Source organism: Gobius niger (assembly GCF_951799975.1).
Source record: "Gobius niger genome assembly, chromosome: 12".
Classification (NCBI taxonomy): Eukaryota; Metazoa; Chordata; class Actinopteri; order Gobiiformes; family Gobiidae; genus Gobius; species Gobius niger.
Window position 1 is genome coordinate 15,453,062 of NC_136863.1, and position 25,723 is coordinate 15,478,784.

The 25,723-nt window shown below is 41.2% G+C and overlaps 1 protein-coding gene across 1 annotated transcript in view; it reads right to left on the bottom strand.

Annotated features, from left to right (window-relative positions):
• Positions 1-276: 276 nt before the first annotated feature.
• Positions 277-25,723, bottom strand: part of kcng4a (potassium voltage-gated channel, subfamily G, member 4a) — a 32,291-nt gene continuing 6,844 nt past the window's right edge. The window contains exon 4 of the mRNA XM_079568292.1: positions 277-1,518. Within this exon, the coding sequence (XP_079424418.1) occupies positions 631-1,518 (888 nt within the window). The 3' untranslated portion in view covers positions 277-630. The remainder of the gene's footprint in view (positions 1,519-25,723) is intronic.

Sequence of the window (25,723 nt, forward strand, 5' to 3'; positions counted from 1 at the left end):
AGTATTGGATAAATGCAGTATGCGTGTAACACATAAGCCCTGTTCATATATGCACAGACCTGACCTGAAGTCTATGTACAGCATGGTGAGCGGTCAAGACCTTTCCCTGCTGGCTCAAACTCATTTCAAATCACCCAACTGTATTCTTACAATCTTTATTTTATATATTCATATTATTTTAAGTAGTATTATACCAGCTATGTCAACTGTCAATCAGACATGGAGCTGCATTTGAATTGAGCCACGTACCAACACACTTTTCATTTTTATCTGAACATAGGTACTGTATATTCAACGGAATATTTCATTGCAGATATATTCGCTAGCCCTTAGAACAAACCCTTAGTTCTTCAAGAAGACCTAAGCAATCTTACCACCAAATCTGCTCCTATAACTAAGTTAAGCAATGGAGATTATCTCTGTGGAAAAAGAAATACAGTTGTATCATTGAATCCAAATAATATTCCTGCAAATACTAAGTCTATGATTAAATTGTTTTGTTCAACTTCTGGACTCAAGCAAATGATTTGTCAAAATACTTTCAATTCTAAGTCTGACCTCATTTGTGCATATATGAAAGGGATGCTCGTGTATTGGAAGTTAAGGATTTAGTTTATAAGTCAGTGGAGTTCAGAAGGCTGCTGGTGGCAGAGTATGGTTGTTGTTTCCTTTCCCCAGCAGGGCCAGGGACTCCAGTGAGTGTCGGCTGTCTTTCTCTGGGTGCAATCCGGCTCGAGCAGACTCTTCTGTTACTCCATCCATGGTCCACGCTCCTCGACCCGGGTCCATTCCGACCTCCTGCTGGTCCCCAGAGGCAGCCGCGGCTGCAGCTGCGGCTGCACACTCCTCTTTAAACAGTCTGTTGTGCTCCATCTTCAGTTCCTGGTATGAGCGCGAGAACATGTGGAAGATGGAGGTTGCGGGGAAGGCCATAATGAGGATCCCACTGAGGATGCTGCTGAGGGCGACCACCTGCCCTGGGATGGACCTGGGCACCATGTCGCCATAGCCCACTGTTGTCATGGAGATTATAGCCCACCAGTAGGATGCTGGGATACTGCTAAAGTCATGAGTTCCAGTGAGCTCACTTTCGGCTAAGTGGACCAGCGGGGAGAACAGTGTGACAGCCACACAGAGGAACAGCAGGAGCAGGCCAAACTCCCTCGTGCTCCGCCTGACCGTTAGCCCCAGAGTCTGCAAACCCAGCGAGTGGCGAGCCAATCTCATCACGTACAAGATCCGCAGCGCCCGCAGGATCCGTAGCACCAACCCCAGCTTATCCAGATAACCTCTACCACCACCGGGCTTGTCATGCTCTGTACCGGGCTCTTTCTCCGAAACCACCAGTGAGACGTAGTACGGCAGGATGGCCATGGCGTCGATGATGTTGAGGGGCCCACGCAGGAATTCCAGTTTGCTGCGCGCCTGGATGAAGCGCAGCACAAACTCCAAGGAGAACCAGGCCACGCACACCGTCTCAATGATGAACATGTTTTTGCACTTGGTGGAGCACTCGCCCTGAGGAACAGAGAAAGAAGAAAGACGGTTGGTTTGGGACAGTAATAAATGAGAGGAGGTTTGACACAAAAAAAGACAAATGGGCAAAGAGGCACATGAAGGCAGGGAGAGGACAAAAAAACACAGGTCAGATAATCACCTTTGGTAATTAATAAGTCATGAGCTACAGTCACCGGGTATGTGAGAGCCACTGGAGCCAGACTGATAGATAAAACAGTCGCATAATCAATCAGTGATTTCATTAGAGGCGGCTTTAAAGATTAATCGGACATAAGCAGAGCAGCTGACAAAGGGTGTCCGCTAAGTGCTGGGAAAAAAGGGACAGCATTGTCATGATAAACAGCGAAAGTGGTGTCAAGTTGTGTCTACTATGCTGACCTGTCAACCTGCATGCTTGGCTGGGCCCTAAACCACCTACTCTTTGTAGATTACATTAGACCTTTAACCTCTAAACCTCCACCTTAACTGAGTGCATATTCTCCAGGTCGCCTTTAACCAACTCTAAAAACTTCGTACAGCCTACAGGCCTCGTGCTTCCATGCACTGTCACCACGTTTGTGTTGTGTTTTTGTTGCTTTTTCATCATTTTTTAACGCTTTTTTGTGCGTTTTCATCCTCATTTACAGCTCGCTTTTGTCGCTATGTTGGCACCTTTTTTTCAGGAAGCTTTTAGATTTGAGTAATGCCTGGAGAAAAATTGCTTGTGAAGGTTAAAAGGTTAAGAGGTGACAGTATAGCGGTACATTTTTAGAACAAAAGTTGTCACTGCGTGTCAACATAAACATCACAATATTTTGCTAAAACAAACTCTCACGTATGTTTAATTAGTTACTACAATTAACAACACTACCACTACAATTTGAGCATCCCTGGAAGTTTAATTTTATTCTTAGATAGATACAGAACAGTGTGTCCTTGTTTAAGCACACATCAGTGCCTACAGCCTTCCTTTGTAAAAAAAGAAAAGAAAAGTGAAATTGTAAAAGTACAGAAGAAAAGAAATGTGCATTTACAATGACACAATGCAGCATGAGTCACAGTAGTGGTTCAAGGCCTTTGGAATGAATACATGCGTTTCCAAATACATCACACATAGTTCCGGCTGCCATTTTGAATAACAAAGTAGAATTATGCAGTACTACAACATGTCAGGTTAAAAATGAAAGACAACTGATTGACAGTGGCATTTCTGACCACTGTCACATGTTATATCCAAGGCTAGATGTTTGGAGTGTGGTTCAGGGCTTTCTCTTGGAGAGGTCAGAGCTGAGCTGTTGAAGCTGTTGAAGTTAAATGCTAAGTGGTAGCATGATAACGTCTTGAGCAGCTTAAACATTGACTCACTGGTTTCTTCACATAAACGTGCGCTCTCTTGCAATGATTACAAGTACATAAAAATGCCACTGCCAATCATCCATCCATCCATCCATCCATCCATCCATTTTCTTCCACTTGTCCGTTGCCGGGTCGTGGCATCACATTGCACCAGCCCCTATGGCTCCTCCTGCAGGTGGTGGGTCCACAGAAAGACGGCCTCACGATTCTAGCCAGGCCTGTTGGTCTCTCATAAGGGGCTTCTGAACCGCTCTTTGCCTGTCACCTAGGACCTGTTTCCCATGGGAGACCCTACCAGGGGCACGAAGCCCCCGACAACAGAGCTCCCAGGATCATTCAGGTGCTCAAACCCCTCCACCACTTTAAGGTGGCAGTTCCAGGAGGGGCCACTGCCAATCAGTTGTCTTTCATTTTCAATCCCGAGTAGACATATTGTTACATGTTGTAGTACTGCATAATTCGATATTCAAAATGGCCGCCATAACAACAAAGATCACATATCTGAAAGGCATGAATGGCCACTTTAATGGCCTGTTTTAGATATCAGAAATCTTGCTCATGGTCCCATATTGAACTGTTTGTAATGTGAGGGGCTGAGTGGTTTACTCTGTTGCCGCATAGCAGGAAGGTCCCAAGTTTAAATCATGTGGAGCTTTCTGTGTGGAGTTTACATGTCCTCCACATACACAATAGGTTAAATCCTACAGCCATATAGATACTCATGACTGAACCCAGCTCAAGGCCACAAAGTTGACAAAAGGGCATTTCTTTTCTTGAGAGCGTTGTTCCAGACTTTTCAGCCTGTCTCCTCTTCACTTCACTTTTTGTCCGAGCCCCTCATCTATTTCCTGTCCGCTTCCCCCTTTCCTCGTCTTTTCTGCAGCCTTTGTCTCAACCTCCTCATCACTCATCCTCTGTGATGCTCCCTCGGACTTCCTCCCACTCATCCTTCATCCTCTGTCCCTCCGTCGCTACGTTTCTGCTCCATCCATTCCGGTTAAGTGAAACACAACTCCCCGCTCGGTTTCCCTACGCGTGATCCTTGTTACAAGCTGGGTGCCTGTTCCCCGTGCGCACATTCATCACGTGTGTCCGCCGCGCTCCCGCAGTGGCACTTAGCCTTTAGCTTCATTCCTTAGGACGCAGATATGGAGCACTGACAACGTTGTGGTCCATGTTACAAGCAGTGACAAAGTGATTTAATGGGGTTCATGTGCTGAATGGGGCAAGAGCCACAGTCAAAGTGTCTTTTAATGGCTTCTAATGTAAACAATGGTATTCATTCGCAAATGGACAGGCAGTGTGTTTATAAAGCTGTGGTCATTCATTATTCAAAAAGCGACATTATGCATTTTGAAGGCATTTGTTAATAATTTCAAACAAATTGTGATCACTCTCTTACACTTTGTTGCTTAAAAAATACTGTATGAATCTAAAACAACTCACAATTTTCCTTGGTCCGTCTTCCAGGTTCAACAAGCAATCTGTCCCCCAGCCCCTCCTCCCTTGCTCCCCGGTAAAACAAACCTCCATGGAGAGCTTTTCCATAGCGGTGGCCAGGATAAAACTGGTCTGACCAGGTATACATTATGGGGCCGATCTCTGGCTGTGGCCAAAGCTCGCTGAGTCGTACTAACGTGAAGTGAACAGACTGCTGGACTCTGATTGGCAAATGAGCCCTCACTAAAAGAGGCAGGTCATGCGGATTTAATATTTCACAACATCATAACGCTGTTCTAAAAGGGGATTTTGCCGATATTAGCATTTAGCCACTTTAGCTGGTTTGCAAGTTCCTTAAACATTCATAGTTCATGTTTTAGCTGTTGCATTTCTGTTTTATTAGCCTTGGCACCTCTGAATAATTCCATAACTCCCACCAGAAGGCAGCATTTGTCCACATTTGATCAACAGAAAGCGTGTACTGGGTAGAGTCAATATGGGCACGTAGATCGTGGCGTGTGGTGGAGGGGACAGTAGGCTTTATTTGACAGCAGCTGTTCTGCTACATGTGCAGCAGTAGTTTTGACCAAAAGACTACTACCTGCACCCTAGATGTCAAAATACATTCGATTCTCCGTGGGTCTGAGTTTATGGCTTTGTTTTTAGCAACGGTGCTATTTTCTGGGTTTAGGAGCTGCAATAATAATACATCCTAGAGCTTTGTTTTGCATCGACCATACCGAACATATTAATTGTTGAAAGCAAAGACTAGCCCTTCAAATTGATGAAACTTTTCACTGGTGTTTTCATTTGTATTGTAATGGCAGCTCGCAGCAGAGTTTTTGAGAGCCATAAGCAGGTCATAAATCTCCTTTTACAGAGCGCAAATTAGCCCTGTCAGTTCATCACCACAGCTTTTTCATCATTCTAATTGCAGAAAACCGTTTAGTGAGTTTTGACTGTTTTTGCAGATCAGCATTTGACTCTCAGACTGTAGTTTCCAGAGGAGGGGGGTTGTCACTATAGCGACCAGTGCAGTGAGGGTGATGGCTTCTTTCACACAGGTGAGATATCTCCAAGGACCACCTCAGGGACATTTATTCTTTAGCAGAAGGCCTTCACGAGCGCCGTGTTAAGAGTTAGAGCTGGATTTTAGTCAGTGAGTTCAAATGACTTTAGCTAAAAGGGAACTTATAGAGTAAAGAAAAAAAAAAATCAAAGCTGAGGTCTCCAAATGTCAGGATTACAAAATGGTTGGATCTACATTTGTTTTTTAACCTGTTATCCCCCACCTGAACTGAGTACATTTTCTCCAGTTTGACTTTACCCAAAACTAAAAGCTTTTTGAACAAAGTGTCAAAATAGCAACAAAAATGAGATGAAAATGAAAATGAAAATGTAACAAAAACGTGACAAAAATGCCACAAAAGAACAACAGAAGTGACAAAAATGCATCAAAAAGCGATGAAAATGTTTTTACACAGCTGACAACAACAAGCACTTTTATTGAAAATAATTAATCATGGCGACGACAGAAAAACATTAAAGCAAGGATTCAGGAGTGTTGTTTGATTAATAGGCTAGTGCTAGGCTAGCGCATGTCTATGGTAACTAGTAGCCTGCATTAAAAACAGTCTGACCCACTCCACAGTGCACCTGAGGCAAATCACTTATAACACCAGACTACCAATATAAATGTCTGTGTCGATAGAATAATAATAACCATTTTACATTTAAAAGACCGTATATTTGAGCAGCATCAGCTTCTTGTTTGTATAAGCTACGCAGCGGCGGAGTGAGCTGGGAGAAAATAGTCCCTCAAAATCCGATAATTCATGTAATGCAAGGTCAGTTATATTTCAAAAATGATTCTATCGACACAGACATTTATATCGGTGGTCTGACGTTATAAGTGATTTTCCTCAGGTGCACTGTGCTTGGGTCAGACTGTTTTTAATGCAGGCTACTAGTTACCATAGACATGCGCTAGCTTAGCACTAGCCTAGGCTAGGGGTTTATCACCACTAAACTCTTCAAATATAAGGACTGCATGAATAAAGAATAAAAAATCTCCAGAAATCAGCAACGTAAACAAGGTCCTTTGTCAAAAATCCTGAAATACCCCTTTAAGTATGCTACTACAGACTCATAAACACAAGTAACATTTTTCACAAAATATTCAATTGCTGTAGTGATTTGTTGTTTAGCTGCAGTTTGACACTATCTGTGACTGGCTATTAGGCTGTTTGCTTGATCTCATAAGCAGCAAATATCTCTCCAAAAGTCCATCCTCTACACAAACTGTATTCAAACCAGATCCTTTCCAGATTTATAACTGTGCTAATGGCATTTTGCGCTGTAATATCAATGTCAGCTTTTGCCAGGTTATGCTTGGAGGTCCATAGTCATGATTCAAAGCTACCATACTACAGTTTATACAAAGAATGGCAGTTGACTTGACTTTTTCCGACAGTTTGGTTCATTCAGGCAGCTTAACATTCATTTGTGTACTTTCACCTCAGCTCCTTCTCCGTTCGCATCCACTTCCGACGCATGGGGCTTAGCAGCATCCTTCTCAGGCCAGAGCGTGATGGTCCATTTGTTACACAAGCACTTGTCACTTGCCTTTCACACTTGAGCCGCAGCAACAACCTGCATCTCCCTGACCTCATCTCCAATGTATCTCTGTTCCTGAATGGCTTATCCCTGCAGCTCAAAGCATTAACCATCTCAATGTGACTTTATAGGCAAGGGTGAGAATGCACTCTCGCCTCACGACAAAAAGGTCCCGGTCACTTTTTTGTCGCTCTTTCACTGCTTTTTTGTTTATTACCATCAGTTTGAGACCCAATGATATGACCTCAAGGCTTAACTGAGCTCATCTGACCATTGAAGTCCAGCCATGCTTCCACATAAGAGGGACAAGTGACTTTGGTTGTGCGTCATGCTAAGGCAAGCCAAAACACACAGCGTCTAAGAGCCAAGGGTTATACAACAGAGATGGTATGACCACACAGTGTAACCCAATATAACAAAGTATTCTGTGAAAAAGAATAAAACCAGTGAATGCAAGTTTGTACAGTAGTGTATTGTTGTGTTGCTCCAAACGTCCATGAACACTGCAGTGTGAACGTGTGAATTAATCTCATGAAAAAGTGATTTGAGAGGAGATTGGAGGAAAGCACTGCAATTGAGCTTCTCTAACCAACGTACAGCTGCTACTACCACCATACAACTTGAGAATACTTTAACTACTACAATGTAGCAAATGAGGTTTTGAAAATTGAAAAGTCACTATAAAAGATAAATGATTATGGAAATTATTTTTGCATCACACTTTGTGACGATGTGTGGAATCAATGGCGGCTGAATAGTGGTTTTGACTCTGCAGTCCTAATTATTTGCCTGTTTGAGACAAGAGGGCAGCAGTAGCATGTCCTTCAGAGAGACCTCCAAAATCAAAACAGTGATACTGAAACTTAAATCAGTCTAAAACAAACATTATATTTCATGCTATCAATATTGTTTTAGTGCAATTATGGTACAGTCGATTCTATAGAGTAGGACTGCGGCAAAAGAACAAACCAACTTCAGCTTTAGACAGTCCAAAACAGTAACCTTAAAGGTACACTATGCAACTTTTTAAGTAAAAAAAAAAAAAAAAAAGATCTACATATTTGTGTATATTTGACCTAAGTGACTTTATGGGTGCAGCATGGTACACACCAGAAACTGTCCAGAAACCCCAGAACAATTGATTCTGGAGCATCATAGACACCACTGTGAGGGAAAGCAAAGGTGCCATGCTGCGCCCATAAAGTCACTTAGTCACTACAAAGTAAAATATACACAAGTCTTAAAATGTGTTTTTTTCCACATAAAATGTTGCATAGTGAACGTTTAAAAGTTACACAGAACGTTAAAAAAGTGAGATTGAACGATTTGCTTTATTGTTTTTGCTGAGTGTTGATGGGATGTACAGGCATAAAGGGGGCAGTGCCATTTTTACAGAAAGCCTCCGACTCAACACAAATAACAACAATAAAATGAGTTTTACAAACCAATTTTACAAGGACCCTAAGCATAAATAGTCAAGTCCTGTTTATGCAGATATCTTTACTTGATTATGATAAACCCAGTAAGGTGGATATCCTCTTACAAACAACCAAAATAAGCTTTGACATGGAAAATTATTTGATATCACAAGCCATAGCAACCTGAAAGAAGGTGAAACTGATCCAACCCAAACGCATTACTATATACAAAACCTTTTGAGGGCTATAATTCACGCTCAGTGCATACTTTCTTGTTGACACCCTTCTCGCTGTCCTGACACACCCCACAACAGTTGTGGGGTGGGACACAATTTGCATCAAGGGTTAACATCTTTTCATTGTCAGACAAGAGAAAGCTTCTAACGCTGAATTATGGATGGGTTTCTTTCCACTTGTAGGACACAAAAAGCCTCACATTTCACTGTCTGTCACAAGGCAATTAGGCTCCATCCCGTACAGAGACGTGCCATAGTGTTTCACTGTCAACAAAAACACACAATGTCATGAAGACGTTCATTACAGCCATTACAAAGATATACAATCATGTGGACAAAACCTGCATTTCACAATTTTACCCTTTAAAAACGAAAGCATTAGATCATCATCATAAAAAAACAACAACTACAAATCATATCTGCTACTATACTGCTGGCATTGCCATGGTAACAACTGTATGGCTGGTACTTTTAACAGCGCCTCTTCTACTTCACACCATGTTTAAGTGTTAAACATGTATGACAAACACTAATCAAACTGGTGCCGATGTAAATAATGCATGTCATATGAAGCATTCAAGCAGCACATGTCAGGACGCTTACAGGAGACACTTGGCTGATGGGACGTGCTTCCTTCATATCATCGTTTTCAGCTATTTTTAGGCCCCGGCTGGAAAGAACTTATAAATATCTTTTCAGTCTTAATCCTAATAATGTTCCGAGCTTCTTTTTTTGAAAAATATTTCACTGTGACTTTTTTGACAAGTATTGCGAATGTCATTACAGTCATGATTTACAATGTGCACACACATTTTGAACCAAATTATTTATGACAGAAGTGCTTATGGAAGATAACATTAGCTTCTTGACTGGAGTTTACAGCCTATAAGTGTAATGCCTCATTTGAAAGCTAAGAGCTACAAAACTGATCAAAGATTTTTCTTCTCATGGTTGCTGCGTGGTCACTTCTTGGACATATTTTTGTCGCCTTTTGTCATGTTTTTTGATACTTTTTATTTAATATTTATAATAATTTTTCATGCTTTTTATAATATTGTCTGTCACTTTTTTACGCTTTTTTGTCACTTTTTACGCTTTTTTGTCACTTTTTTGTCAATTTTTTGTCACTTTTTTGTCATTTTTTTTAGTTTTTTTTTACACTTTTTGTCACCTATTTCTTCACGCATTTGTTGTTGTTGTTTTTTACAATTTCTTATCACTTTTTAACTGCTTTTTTAATAAGTTTGTCCCTTTTTTGTCATATTTTTGGCTGTTTCACCTTTTTTGTTTGTTTGTCACTTTATGGTCGCTCTTATGATAGTTTATTTTGGGGCATTTTCGTTCTTGTTTTAATCTTGTTATTGTTGCTATTTTAACTCTTTTTTTTCTTCCAAGAACGTTTCAGATTTATGTGCTCGGTTCACATGGGGGTTAAGAGTTTAAACACCAGTTTATTGAGCTAAAAGTTCATCACAATGTGTAGTACTGTTGTAGTCATCTGCGAGGAAACAGTAGGAACCTGGTGGCCGCATTAATGCCATTCATTTTAAAAGGACCAGTCAGTGGGTAAAGAGAGCCAGTAACCACAATGGGGACGAGCGTAACACAAGCCTTAACGTCATATATCAGCCTAACCTTGAGTCAGACCTTGAACACACTCCCACCACGAAAGATCTCTCCTCTCTGTGGAGGCTCCACGCTCATGCCTAATCCCTCCTCAGTGAATAGCCGAGGAGGACAGTGATAGAAGACATCTTATATGACCATGTGGCTGGGAGTTAGACTCTGCATGACCGCCCTCCACCTGAAGGGCTGCCCATCACCCCCCACTCCACTGGTCATGGGTTATTTACAGGCCTCGTATAGTGTCATGTGACGCAGCATCCGTCATGGCTGTTTTCCTGTAAGGAGATAGCTGCACGGAACAAACGCAAAACGGGAAGGCAATTTGACTGCGCATTTGCATAGAGCCTCGATTTGCATTGGGATAAATAAACGACAAACTGCCATGTAATCTGGCCAGACAAAAAGTTGATAGTGCAGTGCCGTAAAGTGGACTGACACAAGAGCAACAGCTTGTCCTCGCTCACGCAGACTAATGGAGGGAAAATGGGAGAAGCTGATGGAGAGGAGGTGAGATGAGCTCAGAACAGGGTCTTTATAAACAATACATCTCAGTTTTCTGTTTGTCAGGAAACTACTCTCTCCGTGATTGCAATCTGCTCCCAGGACACATTAAAAATCCCGCAGAATGAGCCCGAAAAATTGCTTATCACTGCATTATTGAACTTGTAGACAAATTTCTTCTCTAATTTGTTAACATCTGCAATCATGTCAAAGTGGACATAATATAACACATTATTCCAAGAAGATCCATCCATCATGCTGAACACGACTCTCACTATTCCCCGGGCGGGTTATGCTTTAAAGAAACCTGAGTAACTAGGGACATAGTGCATCCTAGATGCCAAGACTACATTTAATCTCAAACAAAGACAATACATTTCCACTGAACACCCAAATGTTACCAAATTGTGTCAATAGTGTTTATCATAACGTATTGTTATTATGAACAAGAAGCTAAGATAATCAAGCTTTAATGTTTAAGGAGCTGCCTGGAATAGGGTGCATAGTAGCTGTACCCTGTATATTGAAGCACCCTGTATATTGGAGCACCCTGTATATTGGAGCACCCTGTATATTACGCAATTGGACCGTTTTGTTGACACGATGTGTGTTCACACACTCTTGGTCCATTGTTTTCTGTATAAGAATCATGTATCAGTTGCCACAATAAACTATCTTTAAACAATAGACCTTACAATATCTACAGTATATTGTTTCACAGCTTTTACTGCCATTTTGTATAATAAATGTTCATTGCCCAGCTATAAATACCATATATGCTACATGCACAGAGGGCACAAGGCTATGTTGCTTTAGGTTTTCTATAAAATGTAAAAAAAAAACACAAGGGACAGTACAAAGGAGCAGGTTGATGTTTATAGGCGCACTACAGCAGCTGCAATACAGGGCAAAGGTGCGTTTGATTCCCTACAGCTCTGAGCCGACAGTGAGCATGAAGTCAGTGAGGCCCCTGGGGGCCCACACACCTGCTGCTGTGCCCCGGAGACAACCAGCTGCTCACAAGTCGTTGTTTACCTCTGGCAGCAAAGATGCAACTAACTCATCCTCCCTCCCTCGTACAGACAGGAGAAAGTTGTGACCTTGTGCGTGGACACAAAGTCCATGTTAAATTTATATGGAGTCAATATTTATTGACTAGATTCGGGAGCAGGACTACACCTCAACCTATCACACCAACCGCTCCTGCTTTCACCTAACCACGCCTCTAATTACTCACAAGCCTTTGTATACCAAGCCAAGCCTCGTCATCTCAGCTTGTTTGAAACTGTCGACCCCACCCTCCCTCCCTTCATGACTGTTCCATTTCAGCAATGATTCTCCTGCTTAGAAGGGGGGTCCCGAATAGCTGGGTTCATCTGGGACGGAGCCCAGTTTCATTCCACACTATAACCTTGTGAATAAAATCTTAATTGCACTTTGTTGTGGCATTGTCCTTGCTAGTGAAATATATATATATAAAAAAGAACTAATAATTGTGGAAACTTGTAAATGTCTGTGTAGAGGTAGAGTGACTCCTATTTTTAGGGTGTCTAACGCACATCTCTACAAAACCAATCCAAATATTGTGCTCATGTTCTTTATGATTGTCCCTGGGGCCAATTTTCCACAATATATAACACACTAAACACAATAACAAACAGCGCACCTCTAAGCAGCACTTAGGCGACTTATTCGGCAAATCGGCCCTTTGTAGAGGGAAAGTAAACTCTCTCAAGAGATAAACCCCGTAACGGCTCTGGAGAAAGCGGATTTTACCATTTATGAATAAGGTCACAATGTACACGTCTGCTCAACATGGTTGTGGTTTCCATGGCTTTGCTCTACTGTGACATGTGCTTTCTATAACACCAGTTGGCAGCCGCACTCACATCAGACACAGGCACAGAGCTCTTAACCATAACCATGCTAACAAGCGAGGAATCTGCTTTAGCCTGATACAGTCAAACCCACAGTGGACCCCTTAAGGCAAACTCTCACAAAGGGCTGGCACTAATGCATGCTAATCTGTGCACATGCCTCACATACATTATCGTTACTTTAAGAGACACCGTAATTAACATACGCCCCAGTCTTCAATATTCTGAAGATCTTTTAGTTTTTAGGGCGTGGGGATAACTCTATTTTCCTACACTGACGTATATTAAAGTCATAACTTACTACATATTTCCTCTGAGGACAATTTACAAAACATTACATTTCTTACTGTGCATTTATAATGCTATAACATTTCTCCTCTGCAGACAATACACAAGTCTGAATTACTTAATAGATCACAGCTGACAATTCTTTCCATAACAAAGGTTGAAAGTGATTCCAGCCAGTATAATTAATTTGCTAAAGACCAGAAGTAGACTAAAGCATTTATCTTAAAGAAGAACTAAGTCACTTGTTTACCTTAATACACTCTTTTCGTAGTCCCTTTCGGGGCAATACGAGTGTGAATTGAATGATTGAAGGGTCTTTCATCTCCCCCCAGAAAATCACAATTGCAACTTTCCCCTCACCGGGTCAGAGGCCCCAATACACTAATGGAATCACGAAGATGAAGCTAACAGGCTAACGGGCAAAGCAAACAGCAGGTTAGCGCCACTTAAACAGTATTTACAGCCAAGTTTGAATGAAAAAAATGTCTCCATTGTGTAATTGGATGTACAATATCCCTCTCTCCCTTTGTCTTTTCTGTCAGCGTAGCATTTACTCTCACGGACAATTAATGAGTAAAAAATGGCAACATGCTACGACACCTGCAGTGGCGCTTATGGCTCTATGGGGCATGAGTTACTTAGTTCTGCTTTAAAATACTTTTTTTCAATCAAAACACCAGAGTTGGAGAACCTGAGTCTCAAACCTGTGACGAAGGATTTGCAACATGACTTGTGATTTTTTGACAGCTTTCAAGTCTTTGGTATTGCCCACTTCTGTGTGTGCAGTTGCTCCTTAGAAACTGTTTTTCTTTGTAGCTTTGATGGTTAATGCGTTCAAATTAGAGAATTAACAATGGTGTTCGAGAGGATAGATGAAAAATAGGCAGCCGTCTGGATGTCTTATACAGTAGAAGTTTATTTACCATCGGTGCAGGACTCGGAGATATGAACTCGAGACATTGCTCTGGTCCTACTATTCAAGTCTGTCTATGCTTCCACAGAAAAGGGATAAATACCCTCTCAGAGCGTCATACTGATACGCAAGCATTCAGTGGCTGAGAGTGGGCTCCTGAGCACCACAGTCAAGGCTGCGACGGAGATAGTACGACTGTACAGCTTGACCCAGTATGATAAATAGCGATTTAATGCTATCCTCTAACAGTTTTGTTTAGAGATGTTAGGCTCAGTTGATAGAAGAACCAAACAACTGATAGGGACTAGTTGCAAGTTGGCCATTTTATACTCACTACTGCCACCTCAGGTCATACGTGTAACTGCAGCTTCTATATTAAGCTCGTGCATGACGACAATTCGGACCCGAAGTGACACCTTTTTGAGTGACACTGCAGGATTTCAGAGGCAGTTGTGGTGAATAGGTCTGGTCTCATTCTACACATTAGGACATGGCTGGAACATGTAGGGGAGGAAAATACATTATTTAAACTCTGTATAGTCCCTTTAACTCACCTCAGACTTGAACATTGAAGACTTAGAATCGGACTCGACTCAAACTAGTTTTTAAAGTGACTTCATTTGTTTATACTGGATTTGTAATGTACATTGAAGCAAGCTATCCCGTCCACAGAGGTCTATAAATCTCATCTCCTTGCACCTAATTCGTCTTTCCCCAGAGCCATAACTTCTTACAGTGGCGACTTTAAATACAGCAACTCTGAATAAACGCCAGCTCTCGACAGTGTGCCGAGCCAACAACATCTCCAGACACCAACACCCTTTCACTCCGCTTTCAAGTTTGTTTAACAGAGGCTAAAATTATGAGGCGCTGTGGAGGGTAAGAAGAGAGGGATGTTTTTTTTTTAAATTTTGTGCCCCTTTCCACCACGCTATAACACAAGGGTCGTGATTGATTATGGTGCTTTGTCGTCGTAGCACTGGCTCAAACTGGCTGGTGTTCGTGTCAAGAGCGAACGCGTGTGAGCCGAGATACGGAGCGAACATTAGCGATGAAACTGAAATGCCACGAATAAAAATAGACAAAAAGTGACACGTATTCGCTGGCATTATTCCTTTGAACTGCACAACAATTCATTCAGATTTTCCAAAGCTTGAAATATTGGCTCCCAAAGCGACACCTCCCCCTCTGAGATGATCGTTTTTGGAAACTGTCTTTTGTTGATTTGCAGTTCTGGAGCGGCACAGATTATTTCAGGGCCGCCGCTTTTATCTGGTGCGAGTAATTCTCAGTAGAGCTGGACATTATTGGAGTCAAAAAGTCAGATAAGAAAACACACTGGTCTTTTTTTTTTTTGGCTTTTGGCGGGCGCCGATATGACAAGGAGACTTATCGAGCCGTGACAGCACATCCTCCTCATCATTTAATTCCCAGCTGACTTTAATATTGCAAAGCTTGTGAGAGGCGTTTGCTCCGGTCTGTGGGGAAAGATTTGTCTTTGACCAAAGGTAAATTCAAAGAGGCTGCGCTGTCCAATTCATCAGAGGGGGTTATACTTCAGCTTCCAGAGTGTCCAGAAAACTCACTATTGGCTCCAAAGATTCCACCTTTTTAACCACTCGCACATCCCTGTGGGACAAGCTGCACCTTTGTCAGCCCTCAAACTAAAATCTGCCCTGTGGTGTCTACGTGCGCATACTCCCAATGCAAAAAATACAGCCCCAGGACTTACATGTCAGTCTGCATAATGTGCTTGGTCAGGAAAAAGAGGAAATGTGAAGAGGGTGCGTCTCAAAGGGCATCCTGTGTAAAGTGAGGGGAAAAAAACACACTATTGTCTATGTGGGATAAAGGGTTGTTTCTATTTTATCTGCTGCATGAATAAAACAATAAAAATATTGGTCATGTTGAATAAGCAGCTTATTGTTTGCATGAGATTTGGTGACTAACCTCTTAACCCCCGAGCGCATTCTCTAATGTTCGGCTTTACATCTAAAAGCTTTTCAACTGGAGAGCAACAGTGTGATGCCTCATTTGAAAGCTCAGACCGACTAAAGTGATTGTAGCTTTTTGTCATATTGTCACTGCGTTTTAATCTCTTTTTTTGTCACTTTTTTGTTGTGTTTTCATCACATTTTCATCACCTTTTCATTGCTTTTTCATTGTGCTTAAGTGTCTTTTTTTGTCACTTTTTTGTCATGTTTTAGTCACCTTTTTGTTGCTTTTTCATTGTGTTTTCGTCTCTTTTTTTGTCACTTTTTGTCATGTTTTTGTCACTTTTTTGCAACTTTTTCATCATGTTTTTGTCACTTTTTTGTCACTGTTTTTTGTTGTGTTTTCATCACATTTTCATCACTTTTTCATTGTGTTAAAGTGTCTTTTTTGTCACTTTTTTGTCACTTTTTTGTCACCTTTTTGTTGCTTTTTCATCGTGTTTTCTTCTCTTTTCTGTCACTTTTTTTTCTCCATCACATTTTCATCAGTTTTTCATTGTGCTTAAGTGTCTTTTTTTGTCACTTTTTTGTCATGTTTTTGTCACCTTTTTGTTGCTTTTTCATTGTGTTTTTGTCTCTTTTTTTGTCACTTTTTGTCATGTTTTTGTCACTTTTTTGCAACTATTTCATCATGTTTTTGTCACTTTTTTGTCACTGTTTTTTGTTGTGTTTTCATCACATTTTCATCAGTTTTTCATAGTGTTAAAGTGTCTTTTTTGTCACTTTTTTGTCACTTTTTTTGTCACTTTTTTGTTGCTTTTTCATCGTGTTTTCGTCTCTTTTTTGTCACTTTTTTGTTACATTTTCATCCCCATTTTCGTCGCTGTTTTCACGCCTTTTCCATGAAGCTCTTAGATTTGAGTAAAGCCAAACTGGAGAACGTGTGCTCAGTTCAGGTGGGGGTGAACAACAGGTTAAACATATTTTGTAATTCATGGGCCAAGATTACCAGCATCCAAAATGGGATCGCCGTCTGACCTGCTCGAGTTTTCTATGAAGAGGAAAACAGTCAGCTCCAATTCATATAAGTTCAAGTGGGGCCCAACAGGCACAGGTTAAATCCATGAGAGAAATGTGACTTATTAAGAAGAGAAAAGCTGTTGCTTGAAGATCTGCCAGATGCTTTTCTCTTTCATAAACAATATAGTTGAAAAGAAGTGACACTGAACCCTCCAATGAGAACAGTCTTACTCCGTATACTTGGGAGCAAGTCAGGCGGATGACCAGGCAATGTATCCACACAAACTAACGGAACATTTCTGACCCGCCAGTGACCCTTTCCTGGGATTATTTGACTATCATATTGAAGTGCAGCATAAAACCAATCTTTCTATGACCAGATCTATCAAAGCTCATATTCAGGGGCTTTTAGAAAAATAGGATTCCATTTGGCTATATCCCATCCACTTGTTTTTCCTGAGCTGTGAGAGCTGAAATGAATGATTGAATTGAATGTTTTATTTATTTACTTTTTAGGACAGACAAACGAATAATTACAGTTGGAACAAAGTGCTTGTGATCATCACCAAAAAAAACACAACACCTGTCTTCCCTCTCACTCTAAATCTCATTTTTAGACACCACTCAAAAAGGAACTCGGCTTTGCTATTGTTTTGAAGAGCGAGTCTACAGTAGTTTACAGTGTTCCTGTAAATCAGAACAACACGAGTGCACACAAGGTGAGCCCATAACAGGGGCTTTGTGAGAGGGCTATTTTTGCAGAGGTTTTTTACAAATAAACTGTGTGAAGTTGCATATTGAGAGTGTATCAAAGTGTTATTCTTTATTTATTTATTTGATGCAAAACAAGTGCAGGTAAAAATAGCTTCCTAAACCCAGATGCCCAAAACAACATTTACAATCACTGCATTTAGATCAGGCCAGACACCCAAGGGTCATCCACAATATATATGCTAATGTTTTCTTAAGTGGCTCATAGAAAGTCAATGAATTGGAGATGTCCTTGGTCTCACACCACTTGAGGGGCGCACATAGCTACACATTTTATTTTATGGTTAAAAAGGTCAAGGTTGCTCTTGTAAACATACTCGATGACAAAGGGAGCACCCCGTGTATTCCCCTCAATACAGTGGGGAAAAAAAGTATTTGGCCAAAATCCAATAGAATGTCTATGTGAAACTGACCAAATACTTTTTTTCCCCACTGTATGTACACGTGTGTTGGTGAAGGGGCAATGCGACTATTGTGAGGCATTGTGTCACTAAAGTATAGGGCTGCACAATTAACTCTGTGCATAACTTCAAATCATAGCAATGCCGCCCAAGAAGTGACTTCCTGTTTCGATCCAGCAGGCCAACATAAAAGCACCATCTTATTCATTAGTTCAGCAGTTCATTAGCTCATTTTCTTTCTGCCTAACTATTAACTGTGTGTAAAATGTGTGTATTTAATAATATTCTCGTAATGTTGCAAGTGCCTGCTGAACTAATCAATGAGGCTTTTATTTTGGCGTGCTGGATCGAAACAGGAAGTCACTTCTTGGGCGGCGTCTGTAATGGTACCACCCATCTTTATTCGAAAAAAAAGCTGTTCTCAACCTCGTGTCACTGTCAGCATCGACGACTGCTCACCAAGAGCCCGCCTGTTTTTTTACCGATTCTTTTTCATATAAGAAGAAACAGCTATGATGGTTAAAGGTGCATTATGCAACTATGTGGAAAAACCCAGTTTACATTTGTGCGCATTTGACCTTTAAATGACACATTGGCTGTATGAGTGGTCAGCATGACGCCTTTACTTTTGATCACGCTGGTCTCTACAAAGCTCCAGGACCAATTGTTTTGTAGTTCTTCTGTTGAGAGGCTCCGTCAGCAGTGAAAACCTTCCAAACAATTGGCGTCCCGGAGACCAGTGTGATGGAAAGTAAAGGTGTCATGCTGACCTCTCATACAGCCGCTGGGTCACTACAAGGTGAAATACGCACAAATATCAACTTTTTTTTCCTCATAAAAAGTTGCATAATGCACCTTTAACCTAGTTTCCTTCAGTTCAGCTACAAAATGGATCTAACATTTATCCTCAAGTTATGCTGTGTTGTCAACACTTTTTGGTAGTATTTTTGATGCTTTTTCTGCACTTTTTTAATGTGTTTTTGTTGCTCTTTTGATGTTTTTTTTGTGGGTGTTTTCCTAATTTGTTTGTGTTTTTCTTTTTCGCTTTTTCATCAATTTTATGGGGCTTTTTTGTCAAAACTGCGGCAAAAACACGCTTTTTTTATGCTTTTGTTGGCTGTTTTCACCCTCATTTAAGTTGCGTTTCTGTCGCTTTTTCATCACTTCTGTCACTTTTTTGCTTTGGTTACTATTGTGTTGCATTTCTGTCATTTCCCTGACGCTTTGTCATCAATCTTATGGGGGATGTTTTGTCTAGTTTATGTCGCTTTTTGGACACATTTTGTTGCTCTTTTGATCCTCATTTACATCTCATTTTTGTGGCTATTTTGTCGCTTTTTCCCAAGAAGCTTTTAGATTCAGTAAAGCCAAACTGGAGGAAATGTGCTCGGCTAATGCGGGGGTTAAGAGGTTAATGGGTAAAGCTGTAATAAGAACTAAATCAAGGGAAAAAAGATGAAAACAGCACCTGAAAGAAAACATTTTGTGGTGTCTAATAAAGCACGTCCTTTCTTGTGTTTGCAGGTAATAACACTATGTCCCAGACTGTGTTTAAACTTTGAACACCCCTCAAGGATCACGGCACTTCAGCAGACTTAATACTGCGTCTTTCCGATGTTTATAGCATCCTCCATCTCCTCCACTGCAACCTTTTCTTCTCTTACGCCCCGAACATTTCTCCTTTTGGGCTGTATTTTCCGAAAACTGCAATCAGCCTGCGGTCGGCCCACTCCATAATCACTTAGCCACATTGATTCTCCATCGACTTGAGGTCCTGCTCAGGCGCTGAGTCAATCAAGGGACGTGTCCGAACCCGCAATTTCGATCTTTACTTATTCAATATGGTACTTTTGTCACCCCATCACAGCGCAGTGACGCTCTGGGATGTAATTATTGGACTGCAAAATCCCAGTCCAATTTATGGCGCTAAACTGTGTAAAGCGGGCTCTCCAATCACCCCCCAGGCTGGATACGAGTGAGTGAATCTGCATGCGCAAAACTCCATCACCCAGAGAGTGTATTAAAGACATGAATCTCAGTGACATGCAGTGCAACGGCTGAAAGGCTTTGAAGTATAAATGAATGAATAGTTCTTCAAAGCGACTTTAGTTCAGGAGTAAACTTGTATTCTTGACATTTGAGCGGTAATAAAATGTAAACTCAATGTGACCCAGAGAGTGTCTAAGGATTGTAAAAAATGCGGTGGGGGATTTATCAGGGGAGAGCAGCGTGAGGACAAAGCTTATCTGCAGAACCAATGAATATACAAGGCAAAAACCCAGATGTCCGTCTGTATTGCATATTAAAATAGGCGTTATCATTGGGGACACACATTGGAATCACAAGGTAAGTTAGGCACAGGTTAGTTCTGCATATTCTGAATGTGTAGGATCCTCATTAGTTTAGCAAGCCTTGGATACCATTCAATATACTGGTAACATACATGAATTATGGCAAATACCTATAAGCCTGTAATGTTATTTAATCCACCAAGCATCAAACAAGGCTTAAAAGAATTACTATAAAAAGTACATTTCCTTTTTCAGAACCAAGAGACGTATCGTTTTATGGCACTCAGCCCCACGTCTAAATGAATAACCAATGGATAACTATAAAGTTAGCTGTGTCCTGAGCGACACATTTAATGGGTGCCCATTTTAGTTTAAGGCCCTGATCAATGATGCTGAAGCTATTGTCAATCAATTTACTACAATAGCTATTGTTACGATGATCTATCGAGCACTTTGTGACTTCTCAGTCTGGGAAAGGTGCTAAATTAACTTTACGTACTTATTTAATTAAGTTAGTTCTAAATGAACAGGCCGGAGACAATGATAGTGTACTGGTGTCCACTTGTAAGGTGATGTCAGTACTTGTTATACTGTACAAGACGCATCACAGAGTTCAAAGTTATATCATTCATAAAGTAACACACATTAGCCGTGAGGGACGCGTATTCCTATCATGAACCTTTAGATACATGAACATTAAGATACTCTAAATGTGATGTCTAAACGACACAGAATGTCATCATTACAAATTCCATCCAAGCATTATCGCACATGTGTCAAACACAAGGCCTGTACACAAGGGCTGTATCTGATTATTCAATCTGGCCCGTGACTCGAAGAGCACAAATTGTGAAAAAAAAAGTAAGTCTCTAGCCCATTCCTGTGCTGAGTTATACATTTTTAAAGAAATACCTGCTCACTCAGGATATAAACAACACATTATAGCCGAGTGGTAAATGGTAAATTTGCCCCAGTGTAGCAGAAACTTGTGGCACAGGCTTGTAAAGTGCAATACGTGCACGTGTAAGCCGTTATTATTATCATTTATTGGGCTTCAGTCCTGTAAAATCACAGCTAATTATTATTAATCTATTGTAGATGATTTGTCAATAGTATTTTTCTGTTTTCATTATATGCGGCCCATGACCCACTGTGGGAGCTGAATTTCGGCCCAACACCCAAAATGAGGACAACACTCCTACAAACAGAAATGTTTTTATTGCCATGGTTTGAGAACAGGTTCACAAACCCTAATCGCATAAGGATAATGCTATAGATACATGATGAGAGATCTGAGTATTATTAGCTTGGCAAGCCAGTCCCACCTAGCTTCCTGCTCAAAAGCAAGAGCATCACAGTAAGCAGTTTCTTATACAAGTTTGGCACCAATCCATTATTCACAGGCACTTATTTGTAATATGTCGCTCAAATGCGGAAAAATCTCTAATCTGTATAAAACTTCTCTCACCTCTGAATAACAGAGTAAAGTACTTTGATTGTTGATTCGGCAGAAGTCCACATTCTTTCTTAATCTTCTGTGTGACTTTTGTTTGCTCTTTTTCATTTCTTCATTTTGATGTAAGCTGCCACATTTGTTCTGATACAGACAGAACACACGTTTCTCTTAATCCGCCTGTCTGTCACGCTCGTCGGGCTATATGCCTTTATAAGGAATCAAAGAACACTCGGCGAGTATTTTAAATTGAGGTCACTCTCTTTTATGACAAAGCCAAGCTGATATTGGATGCCGTGATTGCCAGAGTAACTGCGTATCATCAGTGACAAGTGAACGAACAGATAGACATTGTTGGAGTGTAATATTGTTTAAATCGCTCAGGAGTGCCTTCAACTATAAGCAGGAACGACAGTGATGATGTCAGCTGTCTGTGGGCACACTGGGATAAGGGAGAAAAGCTTAATTTTGATCAAGTTCCAGCAACACTGAGGAAAATGCCTTCAGTTCACCACAAAAACCACCAAACCTTGAACTCAACAATCGCTCCACAATGCACAACAGTGTATCCATCCCCATACACATATTTTATATCGCTAGTTAAATTTTCAATGCCCAGTCACTCCCTCATGATACACTGAAACATTTGATTGAATTGTGGTTCTCCCCATTGCAGATTGCTTATGCGGTGCGGACGTCCACACACACGGCAGGAGATGGAGGGGAATGACAGTTATTACCATCGAGCTTAAGTCACAGCTGCAGGGTATGGACCCCTCCCATCCCACAGCGTTCAGCTCAGTGATATAATGTTGGATAGAGGGATCATCTGAGGACACGAGAGCTGTCAAAGAAAACTATATAAGAGGAGGAGAGGGCACGTTTATCTTGTGGCCTGGGCCATTCTGCTTTGGTAATTCTCTCTTCAAAGCTGACTTTCTTTTTGCCCTCCGCTTTTTCTCTGAATGATTTTTCACACCAACATCGAGGCCGAGGGTGACTGATGAGAGCTGGAGGGGTTTTTGGCTCCGAGACAAAGACAAACAATGGCGGATTAAAGATGATAGGATTCCTGCGGCTCAGGGCCCGGGATGGTCAGTCCGAGTGCAACACGGCAGGTGGATTTCAGCCGACCACCAAACAAACAACAAAGTCTGAGGCGCAGAGACAGGGACATAAAAGCACAAGCAGTATGAGCAGTATGTGTTTTGAAGCTAAACTGTCAGGGGCTACTGCAGTAAGACAGTGTGAGCATGAGAGCAAAGTTACACCATGTTTGGTTTGGGTTTGTCAACACTGAAACAGGTATAAAGTCATTTAACTGTTTTGACGTCAAGAAACCCATCACATTTTTACACTTAAACCACCGCACATAACACCCACAGAATGCTACTGCAGCAATAGAACAGAACGGATGGCTTTTAGTGGGCCACAGCTTTCCCAACTCTGATGTCTCTAAACTCTTGGATTCACACTTTTGATTCTCTATCTGTATGTCAGACACTAGACCGCTCCCAAAACCCTGCACCAAATGCTCCGCTATGACGCCTCGGATGCTCTCATCACACAGCAGGACCTCTGGAGATAGACTTTGCATGTAAACCAGACTTCTCTGACGCTCACATCACATTTGGTCTGAATGCACCCTAAGATAAAGCAGCAGCTGAAGGAAACTACTTTATCTGCCAACTTTTTCATTCAACCTTTTTTTAAATTTCACCTCTTTGCCCCAAAGTACCAACAACTCATCATGCAATGTGATGAATTCATCTATTGTGAGCTGCTTTCTAAATACTTTCCAAACAAGGAAATTATTTTATTCTCAAAGCAAGTGTCCAACCGCACACACATGATGCTACTAAGACTTTTTTTGCACAACATTAACTTCAAATTCACATGGAAAACAACTGCCGGTTGCCTAAGCGCTCTTATGTGGTCTTATGTGGTCTTATGTGGTCTTATGCAGGTCTATTCCAGATGCTCAAAGTCATACTTATGTTTATTTGTGCAATCAGTCTTGTTGTTTTTGCTCGAGGGTGCAATCTCCCTCATCCTATTAATGCATAGACACGCACAGCTCCTCTTTTTCGAACTGGTCCCAAACAAACTGCTGCAGCCCCACAGCAGGGGTGGCCCCAAGTTGGAGCGACTTGGACCCCTTTTTGGGCACAGTTCAGTTTAAGGCTAGGGCTGCTCGATTATAGAAAAAAAAAAAAAAACACAATTATTTTCGGAATAATTGAAAAACAAACGATTATTTCTTGCCCTTAAAAATAAATAAATGAGTAAAAACAAACAAAGCAAAATGTTTTTTTTTTTGGATAGTTACAAAAAAGTCCAAATTATATTAAAAATGCTACAATTTCTAAACTAATCCTCTACTAGAGACATACCTGACTCACCTGCCCCTGCTGGCCAGCCCTCACACACCTGCCCAAGCAAACCAAGCTGCGCAGCCTGATGACATCATCACACAGCGCTGTTTGTTTATGTCGGACCAAAGCATGTGGCAGTAGCACGTGAAATGCGAAGGGGAACAAAACCAATCATCCCAGCGGCATGTGCGATAATCAAAATCGTATCTGAATTTGAAGAGTGCAGAATATTATATTTCTACATCAAACTTATTCTACGAGTTTGCATTTGGTAATAATAACACAAAAAACTATTGTATGTGTGCACACCAATTACATACACTGCAATGATATGTCAGGATGACAGCTTTTATGTGAAAGTATTTAAAGGTCCTATATCATGCAAAATCGACTTTTTAGAGCTTTTAGCCATGTTGTTATGCTATTTCCTTATCAAAAACACCCCCAGAGTGGTTTGTGGCTTCATTCACGCAGCTCTCCGCAATCCTCCTGAATCCTGCTCATGGATCTATTATAAACTCCTGCTCTCTGAGCAGCTGCTCCTCCCTCTCCTGGTGAACGACTGACCTGTTCAGTTGTGTCGTAACAGTGGAACGGAAGTGCTCGACGTCTGTAATGTAATGTCTTAATTCTATGCTTACGGACAGATTTTAATTTGTAAAACAGCTTTCCAGGTCAGCTGAGGCCAAAACAAACACATCCCTGAGCGTCTGAACAGACGTCATGTTTGCGCTGCAGCTGTGAAGATGGAGCTCGTTACCTACTCTGGACACACCTGTTCTTTATTCTTACCTAACGATCATGTCACGGACGGAGAAAAAGAAGCGCGTTTGGCTACGAGGACGGGAGTTTATTCAACCTTTTTCAAGAAGAGGCCACTCTCTCAGAAGCTGGATTCAGCGACTATCACCAAAATGGTGTTTTTCTGTGACTGTCTCTGATGGATGTTTGGTGAACCTTTGCCAGAACCAAAGTGGATTAACTTTTATAACCAACGCAAGTCCCATAATGTAAACAGCGATGGACCAGAGTGGTGAGTCAATCCAAACGTGTATTAGCTTGTGTGTTAGCATATTAGCTTGTGTGTTAGCCATTTATGAAGCTGTGTTGCAGATGTCAACTCCGTATAACTGCATCGTGAAGTAACTTCACTTATTGTTGTTTATTTATATTACGGTAAAGTATGTGCGGAGAGAGGGGGCGGTGTTAAACTTCCGGGTTTGAAAAATACCTCCAGAAAACACTTATATTTATCACAAAAATGAGTGCTCCATAATGGTAGAGGTACAATATATCATATACATGCCTATACTTAACTTTGGAATGGCTAAAATAGCATGATATAGATCCTTTAATTAATTTTCATTCAAGGTTAAAAATAGACAAACGACTCCCAAAGGGCAATGGGATCAAACCTCTCTGCGTCATGTTTTAAGGGAAGACTCTGTTCCACAGGGCCACGCTAATACATTAAACATGATAATGAGGTTAGAGCGGGGCATGTGATCACAGCACACTGCAGTTTAGCCTCCATAGATACTTTGCTAGTACCTGTAGACACTAGTCTTTCTGTCAAGACATCGCTGGTCTCACAGAGTGGTTTCAGTTGCCTCTCACTGTGACACACTACACGAACGTGATGCCCAGCGCTTCTGACCTGACCGCGACTTTAATCACACTGATGAGGCAGAGATGTCAGTAAAACGGGAG